General features: G+C 39.9%; 1 protein-coding gene across 7 annotated transcripts in view; it reads left to right on the top strand.

The window, feature by feature from the left end:
• DOCK4 (dedicator of cytokinesis 4) overlaps positions 1-19,131 on the top strand; it is a 433,703-nt gene that overhangs the window by 187,129 nt on the left and 227,443 nt on the right. For all 7 annotated transcript variants that reach the window (XM_030308249.1, XM_030308247.1, XM_030308245.1 and 4 more), the window contains 4 exons: positions 1,482-1,537; positions 6,574-6,670; positions 11,398-11,546; positions 18,057-18,141. In XM_030308249.1, coding sequence (XP_030164109.1) covers positions 1,482-1,537; positions 6,574-6,670; positions 11,398-11,546; positions 18,057-18,141 — 387 coding nt within the window. The remainder of the gene's footprint in view (positions 1-1,481; positions 1,538-6,573; positions 6,671-11,397; positions 11,547-18,056; positions 18,142-19,131) is intronic.

Here is a 19,131-nt window from a genome sequence, read left to right as displayed (position 1 = left end):
AGAAGCTAAGACTCCTTGTCCTTTATATGTTTATATACATCCTCAGGAATTATAATAGGAAGTAGTATGATTTTTGTTTTACCTCTCATTTGTATACTTTATGACTTTGGAACTAATCCTTACTATTATCTGTGACTCTGCTTTAACTTCTCAATCCTTTAGCCATGCTTCGTACATTCTGTAATACTCTCTTACATGTCATGTTCACTTGTTGGTTTAATTCTGGCTTTATTAGGATTTTAGATAAGAAATTGTATAATTTCTTATTCTCAAAATATAATGTAAGTAATCGAAATTCTTCTGCCTTCTGCTTAACTATACCTTTTTCTGGATCATCCAGCTGTGTGTAATAACTGTATTTTTATTTATTTTTGGTCATTCTAAAGGAAAGCCTGAGGGGCAAAAGAGTATAGAAATTTCATATTTTTAATATTTTAGTCCTTATTTAAAGTTATTTTTGGTCATCTGCAAGGCACATGCAAATATAGGACTTACTTCTGCCACTCTTCTAACCTCAAGTTCTGACTTTTTCTTATTAATTATAATTACTCTGTTTGTTAATCCTACCATTTTGAGTTAATTTAAATTTTGAAGGAAAAATATATTTTTAACATGTATATCTCTTTATTACTGTTGTATGTACAGAATTTGCTTATTAAATTTTATGTTATCCTTGGATCCACAATGGTGATAACATATTCAAATGGCATTTGCTTTCCTAAATATTTAATTGAATTTGTCATTTGATTATACATCAAAAATCATTCAGAGGATATTGTCATTTAATGGACAATAAAATTGATGCTAATTTTTTTTTATGTTGCTTCTTTCAACATCCCATTTAGAACAAAGGAACAATTGCCTTGTCCTGTCTTTTCTCTACAATAAAAAGCTTTAAGCTAGCGTGTGTCTTTTGTTTAATTTTTGTTCCATCAGAATGCAGCCTGCTGATTAACTCCTGCTATGTTTTCATCAGAGATCTTCCATAACACATAATATATGTATTGTCTCCCGATTCACGGTGATTTTTTTGTGCGTCTGTATTTAAAAATAGCCACGAGTGTTTTAGAGAGAAGTAAAAGAACAACTACCAAAACAATCAAAGAACCCTCTTTGAAAATCATGCAATATTAAAAAAAAATTTAATTCAGTCTAACATGCTTTGTATTCTATGCAGAATTCCTGAAAATTTTTAAATAACTCTGTTTTGTAAAGAATAGATTTTTGAGTGAGATTTAATTTTTTTTTTTGTTTTGTTACTATATTTGCTTCAGACAATCCCTGAATTTGTAAACTAGTCAGTGGCGGAAAATAAAAGGAATGGGTCCAGTGTGATAGAGATGTTGTTTTTTCCTATTTCTGATATCGCTCTGGCTGTATGACTGTAGTGTATGCCTATGACTTGTGAACACCCTCTCCACTCCCCCCTCCCCCCCCTTATCCATCCACTAGCACCATAACCTTCATGTTTTCTCTTCCAGGGTATCTTTCCTTCCAGCTACGTTCATTTGAAAAATGCCTGTGTGAAGAACAAAGGGTAAGAAAGGAGTTTTATTAATGGAGGATTTTCACAGAACCATTGCTTATTTTAGAATTTGAAAGGCTTAGTAATTGTCTTGAAAAATGAACTATAGGAGATCATGCCATTGTCTGTGTTGTCTGGTGAGGGCGGTTGGTGGAGACAATTTAATGCAGTCCGTCTATGTGTGCTAGACCTGAAGAGACTCTGAGGGCACCAGAGGTCTCTCATTGTCCACAGATCATGGAATCAGCCTAATTGTAAGCACAAGGAGTGGGTTCTTTTGGTTTTCTGCTATATAGAAAAGCATGTCAGTCAACCCCTGGAGTGCTGAGTCATGTCTCAAACCCTGGGAATTTCCTAGATTTACCATTGATTATAAGCACCCAAGTCTGACTGTTTTTCCCTAAATGGGGATAATACCATGTTTTCGTGTCACCTCTTCACAAAGCCACTCTTCTATTTTAGGGAATGGAATTTCTGTACTTTGAGCTCATTGATCACCTAAGATTTCTCATATATTTTAAAAGTCTTTCCAGTCTGCAAAAGTTCTTGAAGTAGCTGTCAGGATAGCAGGGTCATTCCAATAAAATACCATAGTATAAAACGGTAGAACTTCCTTATTTAACTGCTTATCTTGAGCAGGTGATTCATTGTAAGTGGACTGTGGATTTGGATCCAAACATTTGCTGCCAGTGCCATAAGAAATATGCCCTGGATCACTGAATGATTGTCATTTTATGACAAAAGAAAGAAGACAGATTCAACTGCAAAAATTACATTTTTCTTCAAATAGAAAAAAATAGCAATTTATTTGAATTACTAAAGCACATTTTAAAGTATAGTAAATGAGATCTTCAAATTTGAGTTTTACCAAGAAAGTTCCAAGGATGCTATTTAAATGGATGATTCTTATATCTACTGTCTGTAAAGGTAGAGTATTGATCTTAGTTCAGTGAAATAATCTCTGCAGGTGGCTGAGAATCTATGGTATAAATACATTCAGAGTTTCCTATATGGATAAAACTTAGAGTCTAGGAGATCCTTATACTATATGTCTTGTATGTATATGTCTGTTACTTTTTTTTAAGTTTATTTATTTATTTTGAGAGAGAGAGAGAGAGGCAGAGAGACAGAGGGAAAGAGAAACTCCCAAGCGGGTTCTGCGCTGTCATTGCAGAGCCTGAAACAGGGCTCTATCCCACAACACTGGGATCATGACCTGAGCTGAAATCAAGAGTCGCGTCTCAACCAACTGCACCACCCAGACACCCCTATATGTCTGCTACTTTAAGCCATATTACTATCATTAGTAGTAGCAGTAGTAATTATTTAAAATAGATTAAAAATGTAATTCTAATATTAATATTTACCACTACTACTGTTTTTTTTTTTTTTAGAAAGTTACCCTTTTTTTGGTCTTTTAATGTTTATTTTATTCTTGAGGGAGAGCCCACGCAAGTGGGGGAGGGGTAGAAGGAGGAGGACAGAGGGTCTGAAGTGGGCTCTGTGCTGACAGCAGCAAGCCCAATGCGGGATTTGAATTCATGTACCGCAAAATCATGACCTGAGGTGAAGTCGGATGCTCAATTGACTGAGCCACCCAGGGGCCCCTACTACTACTGTTTGAATAAATGTGTGTCCTTTGGGAATGTTGTGCAGCTGTAACCCACCAGAAATGAGTCAAGCAGAGTTATCAGTCCTTTTGGAACCCTCCCGCCAGGCTCACTTTGATGCTGTCCAGCTCCCCTCAAGTAAACCAGAGGAACCTCTAGAAGATATTTAAACCATAAGCTTACTCTTTGTTCTGACATTTCTGCTCTAGTGATCTGGGCTGGACAAGGTGGAACCCCCAAGGTCTCTACCCTGACCCTTAAAGTGTCCACCTGGGCAAACCCATGCAAGCAGTTTTCCTTGTTGCCTTTGTCCCAAGCCCAGCCCTATGCCTTCAACTCTCCAGAGCAAAGGGCCACTCAGCCCACACCTTACACTCTGACCAAGGGAAAGAGAGGATGTTAGCAAAGATGATATCAGTCATCACTTGACCCGTTGGAAGTCCTACCTCTCAAAGCAGATTGGGTGGGACATTATCAAAATAAATTCCTTCTTTTATTTATAAATTTTTGTCGTAGGCAGTAACTGGTGTGTATCTGACCCCCTTCCCTGAGCCTGAGGAAGTTTAAGCATGTATAAAGTTGTCTCAAAATTTAGTTGTGTAAGTTTAAGACTTGGTTGTGGGTTCTCTGTGTGATACAGGGCATAATGAGCATTAAATAGCAGAGAACACTGAGGGTAGGGCCCACAATGATTTTCAAAAGAAGAAGAAGAATTTGTTACTGGAATTGATTGAGACCCTAGATTCTAGGACTATTAACTGGAAGAAAAACTTTAGTCTGAAAAACATTTGAGAACACATATTGCTAGATGATTGCTTTCCCAAAGAACTTGTTTAGGATTTTGATGTTACCTCTCTTACTGCAAGATTAGCAGCTTGGGGTGCCTGCCTGGGTGGCTCAGTTGGTTAAGCATCTGACTCTTGACTTTGGCTCAGGGCATGATCTCCTGGTTCATGAATTTGAGCCCTGCATCGGGCTCTGCGCTGACAGCCTGCTTGGGATTCTTTCTCTCCTCTCTCTGCCCTCCACTTCCCCTCACTTTCAAAATAAATAATAAACTTTAAGGAAAGAAAAAAAAAGAAAGATTAGCAGCCTGATGGCCCACTGGAATGAAATTGCTACAAAGTATATCTCAGAGTAACTAAGCAAAATGTAATTTCAGGGGCAACTACTTATGACTACTGGAACATTGATTTTTGCTTTTGGTGTAATTAAGAGGAAACAGCTGCCTCGTTGAAAACGGAGATTTTGTGGAGCTTCTTAAAAATTTACATTTTGGTGGAACAAACCCCAAATCAACTTCTCACAGACTGAATTGCCTTTACATTCAGTCCTGGGTTTCAGAGCTATGTAGGGCTGATGGGGGTCCTTAAATTAAATTATAGTTGATGAACAGCGAGGCCACTTCTGTATTGTTTAATTGCTGCTTGAGGTCATGCCACTTTTTAAACGTTAACTGGGTTGTCGGTTGTCCTGGAAATTCATCGTTCCCTTCTTGACCTTACATCTGATCATTTTATAATCTGTGTCTCCAAATATTCATCATTTAAATTGCAACAGCTGCTTCAGAAGCAAAATACATGAGCTACCATTTGCAAATGCCACATGTTGACCTGAGAAAAGGTTCTGGATATGTCGCAGTTCATATACTACTGTTTACTTTTATTTCTAGGTTTAAATCCCGGTTTTCCATTTTCAGCTGTGTTTCCTTAAGGTCTAGAAAGAAGGGAAATATTAACAGAGCAAGTATTTTAACAGCACTATGAAATGAGGAAACAAGGCTCTCTTGGTAAAGATTTTAGTTTTCTTACTTGCTGTCAAGAAGACTTTACAAAAGACAATTATACACCCTTTGGATATAACATCACAAAGGAGCTACAGACCAGTTATTATCCTCATGCTAAGAAGTAATTTTCCCTTGATCATCTAGACAACCTGGTTCCCTGTCTTAAGATGTTGTTACCTTCTACATATTAGATATTGTCCTTGAAAAAATACATACTCGGGGCGCCTGGGTGGCGCAGTCGGTTAAGCGTCCGACTTCAGCCAGGTCACGATCTCGCGGTCTGTGAGTTCGAGCCCCGCGTCAGGCTCCGGGCTGATGGCTCGGAGCCTGGAGCCTGTTTCCGATTCTGTGTCTCCCTCTCACTCTGCCCCTCCCCCGTTCATGCTCTGTCTCTCTCTGTCCCAAAAATAAATAAACATTGAAAAAAAAAATTAAAAAAAAAAGAAAAAATACATACTCAATGTTAAGAAACTAATCCATCACATAGCAGGTAACACTCTTTTGAAAAGTTGTAATAATAGCCACTTAGGCATTTTCACTTGAAACAATTTGAAAAAAGAAACTTGAGGTGAAGAGAAAGGTTGTTATATGTCAAAGATAGACACAGAGGGTAAATGAAACCTTCTAGGTTTTTTTTTTTTTTTTTGTCCCTATCTTCATGTATCTTCTCAACATCAGAACCACTGTATATATCCTAGTAGATGTTGGTATGAATGTTTTCCAGTATGGTTGTGACTTGTGGAGAAAAAACAGGAAGAATATATTACCCTAATCAGAGAGAAGAACATTGTGCAATGGATGTTCGAACATTTATGATTTCAGAAGCTCTTAAGCTCTATGATGCATGATAATATTATTAATATACTAATATTTTTTCATGGTCCCACTTACAGATAATAAAAATGAAGTGTTAATAAGGTCAAGTGAGTGTTCAGGGGCGTCTGGGTGGCTCACTCGGTTGAGCATCAGACTTCGGCTCAGGTCATGATCTTACAGTTTGTGAGTTCGAGCCCCGCATTGGGCTCTCTGCTGTCAGCACAGAGCCTGCCTCAGATCCTCTATCTCCCTCTGTCTCCCTCTGTCTCTCTGCCCCTCCCCTACTCACACACTCTCCCAGAAATTAATAAACATTAAAAAGAAGAGCAAGGGAGTGTTTAATCTGTACCTCAGTGTGTAGATATTTATAACACTAAGTCACTTTGCATGTTTGGAAACATAATATCCTGATCATTGAACAAGTGTGTCATTGTCTTTGAGTCCTATGGTCATAATGCTTAGAAAGCAAAAGCCATCTCATAGTTGATGCGAGCTTGGTGACCTCATGTTACATGAAGGCTTTTGGGTTTGGGGAGGTTAAATGAGTTGTTCAGCGGTCAAATTGTGGCTGGAGCAGAACTCTTCTGTTAATGTTGCTTCCTACCACACTCTTCAAAGTTGACGTTGATGAAGTGGGTGGTCATTTTGGTATTGCAGTGCCATAACCCACATGACATCCCTCACACAGGTCTATGATAAGATCCTGATTACTGTGTGCAGAACCCAAAACAATTAGGCAGTTTCCTTTTCTAGTTTTATCTTTTAGAGGATTTAAAATAAAATTATTGTCAATGATAACGACCTGCATACTTTGTTTTTCTTTTTTAATTTCACAGACAATTTGAAATGGTTATTCCCACTGAAGACTCTGTTATAACAGAAATGACATCGACATTAAGAGACTGGGGAACCATGTGGAAACAGCTCTATGTGGTAACTTTTTAATGGCATAGTTTTTCGGATAGAGAATTGTTTTAAGGATACTTGAACAAGGGTAAGCACTGACTAATAATTGAGCACCTGCTCTGAGGCACTTGTACTCCTTCAGAAATTGGAGATACAGAGCCTTACAAGACATAGTCTTGTTGTAATCTGTGTGTCCACTAATCATGTGTTTTGTGAGTTCTTATTCAAACTGTAGGAATGTAAAACATGATTTTTCTGGCATCTAATCAAATAGAATGGTTTACATGGAACTTGTGTTAGGCTTTCTGAGTATTTTTGATCTTCAAAGAAAAAGAAATTCCTTTTCAGTGCAATTGGAGTATTGGTGGCATTTTATTCTAATTTTCTGTAAATGATTCAAGTGTACTGAAAATGATAGACTCCTTAGGCAGAATGAACAAGAATATTCTAAATATATAAGGGAAAGGAATGTTTCTTGAAAACAAGGGAGGGGGTCCATGTTTGGGGGTTATGTTTTTATGTACGTATTTACTTATTTTAACAAATTGTCTTTATTGAGAGCTTAACTGTGTTGCAAACCCTGTACAAGTACTCTATATGCACTATCTCATTTAATCCATACAACCACTCAAGGAAATTGTGACCATGATCATTCCCAGCTTACTAATGAGAAAAATGAGGCAGAGAGTGAAGTACAGTACTTGCTCTGAGCCAAGCAGCTGGAAAATGGCCGAGTGTGGATTCTTAGGTGAATCTAGGGCTCTCACTTTGGATCTCTGAACATGTCTGAGGAAGATGAATGCTATTTCTCCTTTTATTTTCAAAGACATTTATAGAACAGCTTAATCATTTGAGGGGATGTGTTCAAAATACAAAGGTGTACTTAGCCTGACAAAATGATTTGAAACAGCTTGTCAAAGGGAAAATCCAAATTAGTGAAGGACATTGGCACAGAATGACAGTTTTTATTGTCTGTTACATATAAAATGCAATAGGATATTTCACTGAAGCAAGAAAATCTTAAAAATAAAACCCCTTTTGATGTTGGATTTCTCTGACCATGCCCTCCTAGAGCTGGTGGCTTTAGGACTCACTACTAAAATCCACAGGGCAGTCTGAGATGAAATGCCAGTCTAAGCTTTGCTGGAATGAGGTAAATGCAAAGTCAAGATAACTGAACTCAGGGGCTCTGTGCTGAGAGGCAGCAAAGGAAATGCAGATCTCCCTTTAAGGTTTTTTTTTTTTTTTTTTTTTTTTTAATAGGAAGAATATAAAATCCAAGTATTATTTCACTGAACATAACATTGTACATAATATTAACGTGGAAATGAAACTATCTGAAATGTTCAGGTCATTGCATCATTTAAATACCCAATGTATGAGTTATAAAAATAATGGCAGTGTAAGTGTCATCCATTTGTGGAGCTAGAGCACCAGCACTTTCCCTTTTATGAGGCTGCTTGTGGGGAACAAAGTTGAATTTCCTCTTGATTCTGCCTTATCTAGCTATTTTTACCTGGTTTTCAGGTTGCAGGCATCTATTTTGGGGACATACTTGATTGGCTTGAAAAAATCTCTGTGTTGTAAGCTCTAGGAGTAACCTTCCACCTTTTTAATGTCCTGAGTAATGGAGATGGAGAGAAAGTTATTTAAAAGTTCCCCCAGATACTGGCATGGTAGTCTGTTATGTTAGGAACAAATATGAAGTTTAACCTGGAGAAAGCAGATTTTTGACCTTGAACATGAGGTTGACTTGGCTATTTATGTTGGGCCTTTTGGTTTCTCTCTTCCTGATAAGAGTGTTTCAAGCCCAGTGTTTTAGTTCAGATTCATCATACTTGAGCATCCATGTTCTTTTCCAGTGTTTTTTAAGGCACCCGGATTCTCCACTGGAAGATGTTTGATGAGGATAATAATATCTTGTAAATTGTAAGCAGTTTATGAGATAGACTTAATAGTAGTAGAACATTTAGCTTAAAAGCTCATGGTAAATACTTAAGAAGTGCTAGTTGCTCTTTTTAATATCATTGGTAAGAGCCTAAATAATATTCTTTAAAACATCACTTAATAAAATATCAGGAACGTAACCACAAAAAGCTTAGGAGAAATACAGCAGCCATCTTTTACTAAGTACTTCTGTGCAGGCCTTTGTCTCAATATTTTATATCTTTTTTCCCTGGGGCTCTGCCAGATTGTTTTTATTCCCGAATCTTATCAGAGATAACCTATTCAGGGTCCCACTCTAACTGGTGAAACTTGAGTCTGAAGGTAGATCTGCTGCCCCAGAACCTATGCTCTTTTAATTTTGAGGCAAATGAGAACTTCCCCATTCCTAAAACACGACAATACCCACAGTTCAGTTTTGGCTACATTTCTGATGCATTGCAGGAACTTACAGATAATCTTTTGTTCCAGGTGTTTAATATTTTACCCTACCCTTTTCATTTACTGTTAAATCAAGAGGATTTTTGATGTTTCTAAATAGTCTTCATAACTGTCCAGTTTTTCAAGAATCATCATTTTATGACTAGCTGCCAGACCAGATAGGTACTGGTTCCACACATTAGGAGAGCAGCTTTGCTGCTCAGGGCTGAGGTATGTCCGTTTTCCTAAAGGGAGAGCTGACCAGCTGGTTTTCATTTTTCTGAGGGAACCAGCTTCCTTCTCATCTTAGCGTTCTCTTAAACTTAGGTACTAAAGGGGACATCATTAGAAAATTAAGCCCATCCTACTGCACGACTACAAAACACCTTCCCCAAGAGCAGGGAAGGTGACTCTCGCCCTGTGACAGTCACTTCAAGAGGGAGCTGCCTCTCCATTTTCCTGCACAAGACTTGACTTATTATATATCTTCCTTATGTACTTTCTTTGACTCTAGTGGACCTTTCCTCGTGACCACTGACATCCTCAAGGTTTTCCTGATCTTCCCTGATTGTTTCCCATGACCTAAACAGAATCTACCTCTCAGGATCCACAGTATATGACCTCCTATAAATCACATTATTTTTTCATTCATTCTCCAGCGGCTGGGGCTGCCCAAGACAGACACGGTGTCTGTGGTTGGGAGCTTACACCACGTGGAAAACACAGACACTGAGCAGTGAATTACTAGAAGATTGCATTACAGTGTCCCTTTAATGACTTGTATGGGTGTGTATTACATGAGTAAAGAGTGAGAATAGAAGAGCAAGCTCAATGGAGTGCTTTAGGAGTTAGGAGTGTGATTATTTGTATCTCAGAAGACCAGGGATAGTATTATGGAGAATGCTTCGTGTTTCGCCAGCACATTTGTTTAGCCTGCACAGTGCATTAAAACACTTTAAGTCAGCAAGTATTGATAAGGCAGAAGACATGTCATGATTTTTTTTAAATAAAATTAGAAAAATGTGTTCTGACTGAGCCTCTGTACCTACCCATCACACAGAACTTTGATATTTCTAGAAGTTTATCATTGTAGAGAACTTCAGATATATGAAAATCTCAATACTTTAATGTCCTGTATTGATGTTTGAGTAGAAAGTTAAAGCATAGCTTCTGGTTAAGAAAGATGAAGGGCAGATACTGAGAAATGGTTTTTGCCCTAAGCACATGGGTAAGAGATGTAGAGTAGCTTTTGGTAAAGACACAATATTTGTAGAGGGCTTATTCTGGATCAAGCCATATTAATAACGGCCAACGTTTACGTGATATTTATTCTAAGCCAGGCATTATTCTCACAGTTTTAGTATATGAACTCATTAATCTTTACTGTGACCCTACCAGGTAGTTATTATGATACTCCTTCTACAGATAAGAAAATACACACAAAGAGGTTAATTGCCAAAGGTTTTTCAGCCAGAAAATGGCAAAGCTGGAATGCAGGTTAATGAGTTGGGATCCCGAATCTGTGCTCTGTGTCACTGTGCTGTACTGCTCTCTTCAAAATCATTGTCTCCAATCCACAAAACAACCTTACGGGGAGATCATACTGTCTCTCTTTCACAGATGACAAAACACACTCGCAAGGCCTATAAAACTAGTAAGTAGCAAACCAGGATTTGAAGCCAGGAGTTTAACCCGTCTTCCTTACATTAAGCCGCCTTGCTTAATGAATTTCTCAGGGGAGAATATCTTTAATCTACATGAATGTTTAACAAGTAAGAGGGAAAACACTATTTTTTTTTTTTTAGAGGTCTGACTAGTGACCAGAGAGTAGCAGTGAATGAGTCTGAGAGCCCTCGGTGTACCCAGCTTATGATGGGAAATACAGTAAACATTAAGAGCAACATGCAAGAAATAATTAGGAAACAGTATTTTCCTCTGAATTGGCCTTAATTGTATGCAGCCAGTTCAGAGAAGGGGGATGAGAACATGGGCAAAAGTTATCAGGGAAGATTCCTGACAGAAGTGGAATTCAGGTGGAGCCTTGAAGGACATAGCATTGGGAGAGAGCTACAGAAAGGATAGTTTGAGATGGAAGGGGAGACAGGGTGTTTAGACTCCGGGTACAGAGGTGTAGTGAGGACGCTGTCTGTGCTGGGGAGTCTTAGAAGTGAGGTACACTCTTGGGCAGAAGAGCAGCATCGTGAACCTAGATGAAAGCGTGTAGAGTGGCAAATGTAATTGACAACACGAGGGGAGAGGTGTCTGTTGACAGAGAATCTGTCAAGCGCAGAGAGGGTAATAAGCAGGAATTAGCCTTCCCTTTCCTCCACGGCTACCTCACAACTCACTATGGGGACTGACCACCGATTCCACATTTTTGTCCTTCCCAGAGAAATGAAGGCGATCTCTTCCACCGGCTGTGGCACATCATGAATGAAATCCTGGATCTGCGGCGGCAGGTGCTGGTGGGCCATCTGACCCATGACCGGATGAAGGATGTGAAGCGCCACATTACTGCCCGCCTGGACTGGGGCAATGAGTGAGTACTGTCCATCACGGGGGATGGAGGGTGTCTCTGGTGACAGATGCCACTTAGTTGTGAGCCACTACTTGGTAATATCTCCAGAAAACACCATATGGGGCTTTTTCAGCTTTTTTCCATTTGTGTGCTTAGTGCAGACTGTCACTGGTAGAGCTGAGCACCGCATCCTCTAGGGCTGGTAAGGGCGACAGGAAGTTGTTTGTTCTCTAGTGCCCTGTGAGGTCAGATGGCATGCATGTGCTCACAGAATATGAAATGTTTACAGGGATCAACCAGATATGGCTTCTGCTAAATAGGTCTTATTTAAAAATAGGCTTTGGGTTTGGCATGTGTATTTGCTTTTAATATATACCACTTCCGTACCATGGTAATATGTCACCAGAGTAATCTGGAGGGAGACACTAATGCTAACAGCTCCCATTAAAAGTCTTAAAACAGGTGCACCGGTGGGGCATTCATTATTGCCCTAATTCTGCCTGTGTGTATATATTAGGCTCTTTGAGGAGCTGCTTGGGAGAACTCCGTAAAAAGCAGACCAAGATTTACTTTTAAATAAAACTCTAAGTGACTAATCTAAAATAACAGCCAAGCACTGTGGTAAATCTCATCACTTAAAGCTCTAATCAAGGCTCATGTTATGAATGTTAATATGTGAGTGAGAAATTAGAATAAGCTTTGACTGTGATCCTAGGCTTGTTGAAAGAAGTTAAAAGATCCCTCAATGTCATATTTGGTCATGTCCTCCTTCCTTTCCTCTCCCCAAGTCCCCATTTGCTGTTTGGACCTTGAAAGGATCTTAGGACTACAGAATGAAAGAAAGGCAGGCAGAAAAGGAGAAAATGGCCGGGCATATACCACAGATAAATTTGCTTCTTACTGAATCTGGAAAAACTGATTTGAAACTAGTGTGCTTTTTTCTCTGAGCATAGGAAATTATTTTATCAGAAGCCACTTTTTCTTAATTATTCTTTTTTATTTTTACTTTTAATTTTCAAATTTTATTTAAAACCGAGTTATTTAACATATAGTGTAATAATGATTTCAGGAGTAGAATTCATCTATTCACTGCTTACATATAACACCCAGTGCTTATCCCGAGTACCCTCCTTCATGCCCATCACCCATTTAGCCCATCCCCCACCCAACACGCCTCCAGCAACCCTCAGTTTGTTCTCCATGTTTAAGAGTCTCTTATGGTTTGCCTCCCTCTGTTTTTATCTTATTTTCCCTTCCCTTCCCCTATGTTCATCTGTTTTGTTTCTTAAATTCCACATCTGAGTGAAATCACATAATATTCACCTTTCTCTGGCTGGCTGACTTATTTCGCTTAGCATTAATATACTCTGGCTCCATCCATGTTGTTGCAAATGGCAAGATTTCATTCTTTTTGATTGCTGAGTGGTATTCCAATATATATATATATACACATATATACATACACACCACATCTTCTTTATCCATTCATCAGTTGATGGACATTTGGGTTCTTTCCATAATTTGGCTATTGTCAGTAGTGCTGCTATAAACATTGGGGTGCATGTGCCCTTTTGAATCAGCACTCCTGTATCCTTTGCGTAAATACATAGTAGTGCAATTGCTGGCTCATAGGGTAGTTCTATTTGTAATTTTTTGAGGAAACTCCATACTGTTTTCCAGAATGACTGCACCAGTTTGCATTCCTACCAGGAGTGCAAAAGTGTTCCCCTTTCTCCTTGCCAACATCTTTTTAAAAAATGTTTATTTATTTATTTTGAGAGAGAGCATGCATGCACAGTGGAGGAGGGGCAGAGAGAGAGAATCCTAAGCAGGTTCCACGCTGTCAGCGCAGAGCCCGACTAGGGGCTTGATCCCACGATCCTGGGATCATGACCTGAAGCTGAAACCAGGAGTCAGACACTCAACTGACTGAGCCACCCAGGCACCCCTCAGAATTCACTTTTGATTCTGCCAAGATATGACCTAATATAGGTATGAACATATGAACCTGCTAACACATTTTAAATCTCATTCTCACCCAGAGTCCTTCTGCTGTTTTGTTGAGCAAGATGTGCCATTCAGCCTTTTTACAGATGACCAGTATGGTAGCCCTAATTTATTTATCTCTAGGAGATTCATTCCTGTGGGGTGTAAACAACCCGAGGTATGGAATGGCAACAAGACACTGAACTAGGAACGCTGCTTTTTTAAGACGTGAGGCAAATTCCTGAGCCCTTCTTGACTTTACTTTCTTCATCCATGGAAGGAGTAGGTTGAACTCGATAAGGTCCAAGGGTCTTTTCGCTCCAGGGCAACATGATTCCAAACACACAACGTTTCCTGAGGAACAGAGCTTGGCAGCCATTTGTGCTGAGCCTTCAGTCTTGTGTTGTGAGATGAGGCAGCCTGGGCAGGGTAGATCTAATGGTTGCTGGAAGGGGACCCATACTGTCTATCATGTGTTTCTTTTTTTATTTTGAAAAAAACTTTGAGTTTTCACTGAATTATATTGGCTCTTAGTCATTATGGTGGTCTAAGTTTAAAAAGTAGTTTGTAAATAGGAAGAAAGTTGGATGAAGTAGTTTATCAAAAATAACTTGGAAATATAGAACAGGCAAGAAGATGATACTTTTTCAGTTTTAGGAAGAAAGATGATGACAGAGGGAAAAACATTAATTATGACTGAATCATGACTCAGTTTTGACTCACGTAAGTTCCAGCTTGTACTTTGGGCAGTTCTGTGGCTAATTTATGGTAAGTTGGTAAAACATGGATGCATGAAAACGAGCAATATAATTTATATAGCTCATCCTCAAATTCATGAATTTTCTGAGGTCTCATTTTATTTTCTTTGAGCAGTTATTTAAAAACAATTTACAGTGCACAGATTGTGCATTTACCTTATTCTTATAAGTATAAATTAGTTTTCTTATTGAATAGTGCTAAATGAAAAGCAAATTCAGATAATTCTATTCAATGTTAAACTCGATCATACTGTCCTACAAAATTATATGTCAGCATGTAGATCTCTGGATGAACACAAGTTAAGAATGTTCGATCTTGGTGGACAGCCTCTCGTTTGCTGTCCTGCCTGCCACTCCCTTGTGGTATATTCAGTAAACTTCTGTCTCCTTTTAGGAAAAACAAAAAAGAATGTTCAATCTCAAGTTATCTATCACACTGCTGAAGAGTGGTAAAGGGAAGCCTTTAGGATATGGGATGCTTGAGAAGAGGAGGAGGAGATACTCATTTTATTCCCTAACAGGGCCATGAAAAGAAGTGTTCTCACCTGGAGGCATCAGAGTTAAAATAATGGTACCTGTTTTTGTTCCCCATAGCATCCTGTGCTGTCCTTTGACTTTCCTGCTAAGATCATATGGGAGGGAGAATCCATTCATCCTTCTTTCCTGATGTCCAGGAACAATTTAATGACTGCATTGATATAGAACTTGACCCTCCCCTCCCCACTCTGGCTTCCTGTATTCTGAGAGTTCTTTTTCCATTTTCTCCCTTCCCACTTTGCCTCATTTCTTTTTATTGTTTTTAAAGTTTTTTTTAAATGTTTATGAGAGAGAGAGAGAGAGCGAAAGCATGAGTAGGGGGGGGGCAGAGAGAGAGGGAGACAGAGAACTCGAAGCAGGTTCCATGCTGTCCGTGCAAAGCCCAACATGGAGCTCGAACCCAAGAACTGTGAGCTCATGACCTGAGCCAAAGTTGGACACTCAACCGACTGAGCCACCTAGGCACTCCCTTCTTAGAGGTTTTAAAGCCCTACCCTGATCCTGTTCTCTGAGCTAAGAAACCAAACAGTGGGAGAATTACTCTTTTAAAAAAAAATTTTTTTTAACATTTATTTATTATTGAGAGACAGAGAGACACAGAGCACGAGCAGGGAAGGGGCAGAGAGAGGGGGAGACACAGAATCTGAAGCAGGCTCCAGGCTCTGAGCTGTCAGCACAGAGCCCGACAATGAGGCTCGAACTCATAAACTGCGAGATCATGACCGGAGCTGAAGTCGGATGCTCAACCGACTGAGCCACCCGGGCTCCCCGGAGAATTATTCTAAGGATATACCTAGGAATTAACAAAACAAAATAGAAACAGATAAAACTCTATTCACATAGCTGGGACTCCAGGAAGCCAGAAGTTCAACATCCAAGCCTTATGAGAGAAAGAGACTTGCAGGTTACAGACTTCTGGGGCCCAAAGCCCAGGAGGTTTCTGGACTTCATACCTGCTCCAGAACCTGTGCAGCTCGAGTTGGTCTTTATTCATTCTATAGTGATGTAGATCAGCTGCTCTTCACATATCTTTTCTTCCTCATGTCACATGGCTGATGCTCTGAATTTCTAGGTCCAAATACTCAAAGAAGGAATCTCATTGAAAGCCAGTATCTATTATTCCTCTTTAGACTGAGCATTTTATACCAGCCTCTTAAAGCTACTGGCCAGCCCAAGGATTATTTGCCTGCAGGTCAGGCGCCTATGTGTCGGCCAGTCAGGTGTTGCTTGGGAAGGGGAGATGGTCAGATGACTAGACAGCCTCAGGTCTTCTGCGTGCCTCCCAGTAAAGAATACGGGTGGGACAGTTTCTCATAGGAGTTGTGGGTGAGGTAGGTGGCATGATTCATATGTGGTCATAAATCTTCTTTCCTTTGCTAGATAATCTTCCCCCAGCAATACTGACCTGGTGTCAAACGATGCCTTAACATTGTAGTGCAGTGGTTCTCTCTTGGGAGCGGGTAGAGAATGGGAAAGAGACCCTATCAGAACCCCTGGTGAGGTCTACCAAGGGGGCTGTGTTAGTATGCTAGGGCCGCCATAACAAAATACCATAGACTGGGTGGCCTAAACCACACATGTATTTCCTCACAATTCTGGATGCTAGAAGTCCATGTTTAAGGTGCCAGCAATTTCAGCTTCTGGTGAGGGCTTTCTTGCCGGCTTGCAGACAGCTGCCTTCTTGCTGTGTCCTCACATGACCTATCCTCTGTACCTGCCTAGAGAGAGAAATCTGTGTATTCTTCTTATGAGAACACCAGTCCTATTGGATTAGGACCCCACCCTTGGGACCTCATGTAACATGCGTTACCTCTTTATAGTCCATGTCTCCAAATATAGTCATTATGGGGTTGGTCTTATTGGACTCCTACAAAAACATTTTGGGAGGACATATTCAGTCCATAACAGGGAGACATGGTTATTTTAAGAATCAATCATAGTGCTGTTTGTGATTTGAAAGTTCAACAAAAATTAGAGAATGGGAGTGTGTTTTTTAAGTTCCTCAAAGAGAAACATAATTGAAAAAAAATCAAACTTTTTGTCATGTCTAAGACAACTAGTGCCATCAAGAAGGTCACAGATGTATAATCTTGAGAACAACTGTCCCTCAGGGTAGCTGGGTCAGTGCCTGGTTTGAAGTTAGTGCAGAACTAATAAATTCTACTCATGAAACCTCCATTGACTTTTGGGGGAAGGTACAGAATTTCAGGATTTTTCCCTTTTTTTTTTTCTTTTTTTAACCCACAAGTGAGAAGCTGTGGTTTCGTAACTGGAAAAGCCATGGCGGAAGGCATCCATGTTAGAATAATGTTGTGAAAGGGACAGAGATCAAATTATCCTCCAAGAATTACATGTGAGACCTGGAATGGGGTAACTGATGGGAGCCTAGGGGAGACACAGTATCTTGACCTTGATCTCGAGGGCATTGCAAAGCCATCATGGTACCTTTGGGATGGTCATGGTTGGTTAAGTAGAGGAATAGAATGATAGACCGTTGATATCAGTGTAGTAAAGTGGTGTCCCTGGGGACCAGTATGTTAACCGAGGTCACCAGAGGGAAACCGGCAGTTTTACTTCCTTTCCTCTCTCTTTGGTAGGACATCACAAATCCTTGGTCCTGCTGAGGCTGGATGTATAATCTTAGAACACTTCTCAGCAGTAAGCCATGTGCGGTCACCTAACACAAGAGATCAAACTGTTTCGCCGCCCCAGGCCTAAAACTATGAGTTTCTCCTAATAACTGACCCTAGAACTCGCTGTGACTGAGGACTGCACGCGTGTTGCCAGAGATCCACATTAGAAATATGTTAGCTCTGGATATGACTAGGTATTTTAGTGCCGAGTATAGTCCTAAAGGCCAACCTCCCCTCTTCTCAACTCCAGTTTCTAGAACAAAATTATGCCTTGTTCTTGTTTCTATCCCAGTCCAAGGTGGAATGGTTCCTGTGGTGATAGTTTGTGGGGTGCTCATGGCTCCCCACCACACAGCATCAAGGCCTCTGGTGCCAGTCCATTCCCCTGATATACCTGCCTTTGTCATCTTGTGTTTCTCAAATTATGTCCAGGGACCCATTTAGCTATGCTAGATACTCCATCAGCGGTAAAAGTTAATACAAGGTGAAAAGTATGAGAGAAAGAAGCATGGTGGGTGACATATCTAATTTCAGGGTGATACAGTAAAGATGATGATTTTTTAAATATTTTCTGTAGAAATGACATTTCCCCCAAACTTTTGCAATGTGTTTTCTAGGCAACTGGGACTGGACCTGGTGCCTAGGAAGGAGTATGCGATGGTGGATCCAGAGGACATCAGCATTACAGAGCTCTACCGATTGGTAGGTACAGGAAACCTTGGCTCATAACCTCACTGCTAATTTTGTGGTTTCCATGGCACTCTTCGTACTTGATTGATTTTGTAAGAACAGGATGTTCCAAGTTCAATTTGGAGCAAGTAGAGAATTGAGAGCTGAGGTGACCATGCCCCAAGTTAAAAAACCGAGGTACTTTCCCTGTTTGAGAATCACATGATGTGCTCTGCTGAGCTCTCAACATTTAAATACTGGGAAGTAAAACTAAAGAAGTTTTAAGTTCTTTTGCACATCTCTGTAGGTTTCATTAATCTAGTGAAATGCCTACAAGTCATACATATTTATCTGTGTGTTTCACAACAGGGCTGTGACTAATGACATCCAGTTATTGATCCCCAACATGTTACCCCACTCGGTCCTCCCGTTACCACTATGCCCAAATACCATAGAAAGTGTCTCCTCCATTGTCTGCAACTGCTGGTGTCACCCCCACCCCTCCTAGACCCTAATCCATCTTAAGTGCTAAAGTCTGGTAATAATCCTAAGATATTTGATCATATTGTCCATCATGGAATCACCTGTGACTTGAGTTTTCTTCTAGTTACATGGTAGGTTAAGGTTCACTTATTTACTTGGCATCTAGATTCCCCAAATCTAGTCCAATCTACCTTGTATTTAACCTTGTATTCTTTTTTTTTTCAGTGTTTATTTATTTATTTTGAGAGAGAGTGAGAGAGAGAGGGCATTTTTTATTCATTTATACATAGAACATTTGTTCATTTATACATAGAGCATTATTTGCATTTTGAAAATGTTTATTTTGAGAGAGAGAGATAGAGGGGAGGGGCAGAGAGAGAGAGAGAGAGAGAGAGAGAGAGAGAAGCCCAAGCAGGCTCCACACCATCAACGCAGAGCCTGATGTGGGGCTTGAACCCCTGAACCATGAGATCATGACCTGAGCTGAAATCAAGAGTTGGATGTCCAACCGACCGAGCCTCCCTGGCACCCCTAGCCTTT

The sequence above is a fragment of the Lynx canadensis genome, chromosome A2 (genome assembly GCF_007474595.2).
Source record: "Lynx canadensis isolate LIC74 chromosome A2, mLynCan4.pri.v2, whole genome shotgun sequence".
Taxonomy (NCBI): Eukaryota; Metazoa; Chordata; class Mammalia; order Carnivora; family Felidae; genus Lynx; species Lynx canadensis.
This window is presented reverse-complemented; position numbering and strand designations above follow the sequence as displayed.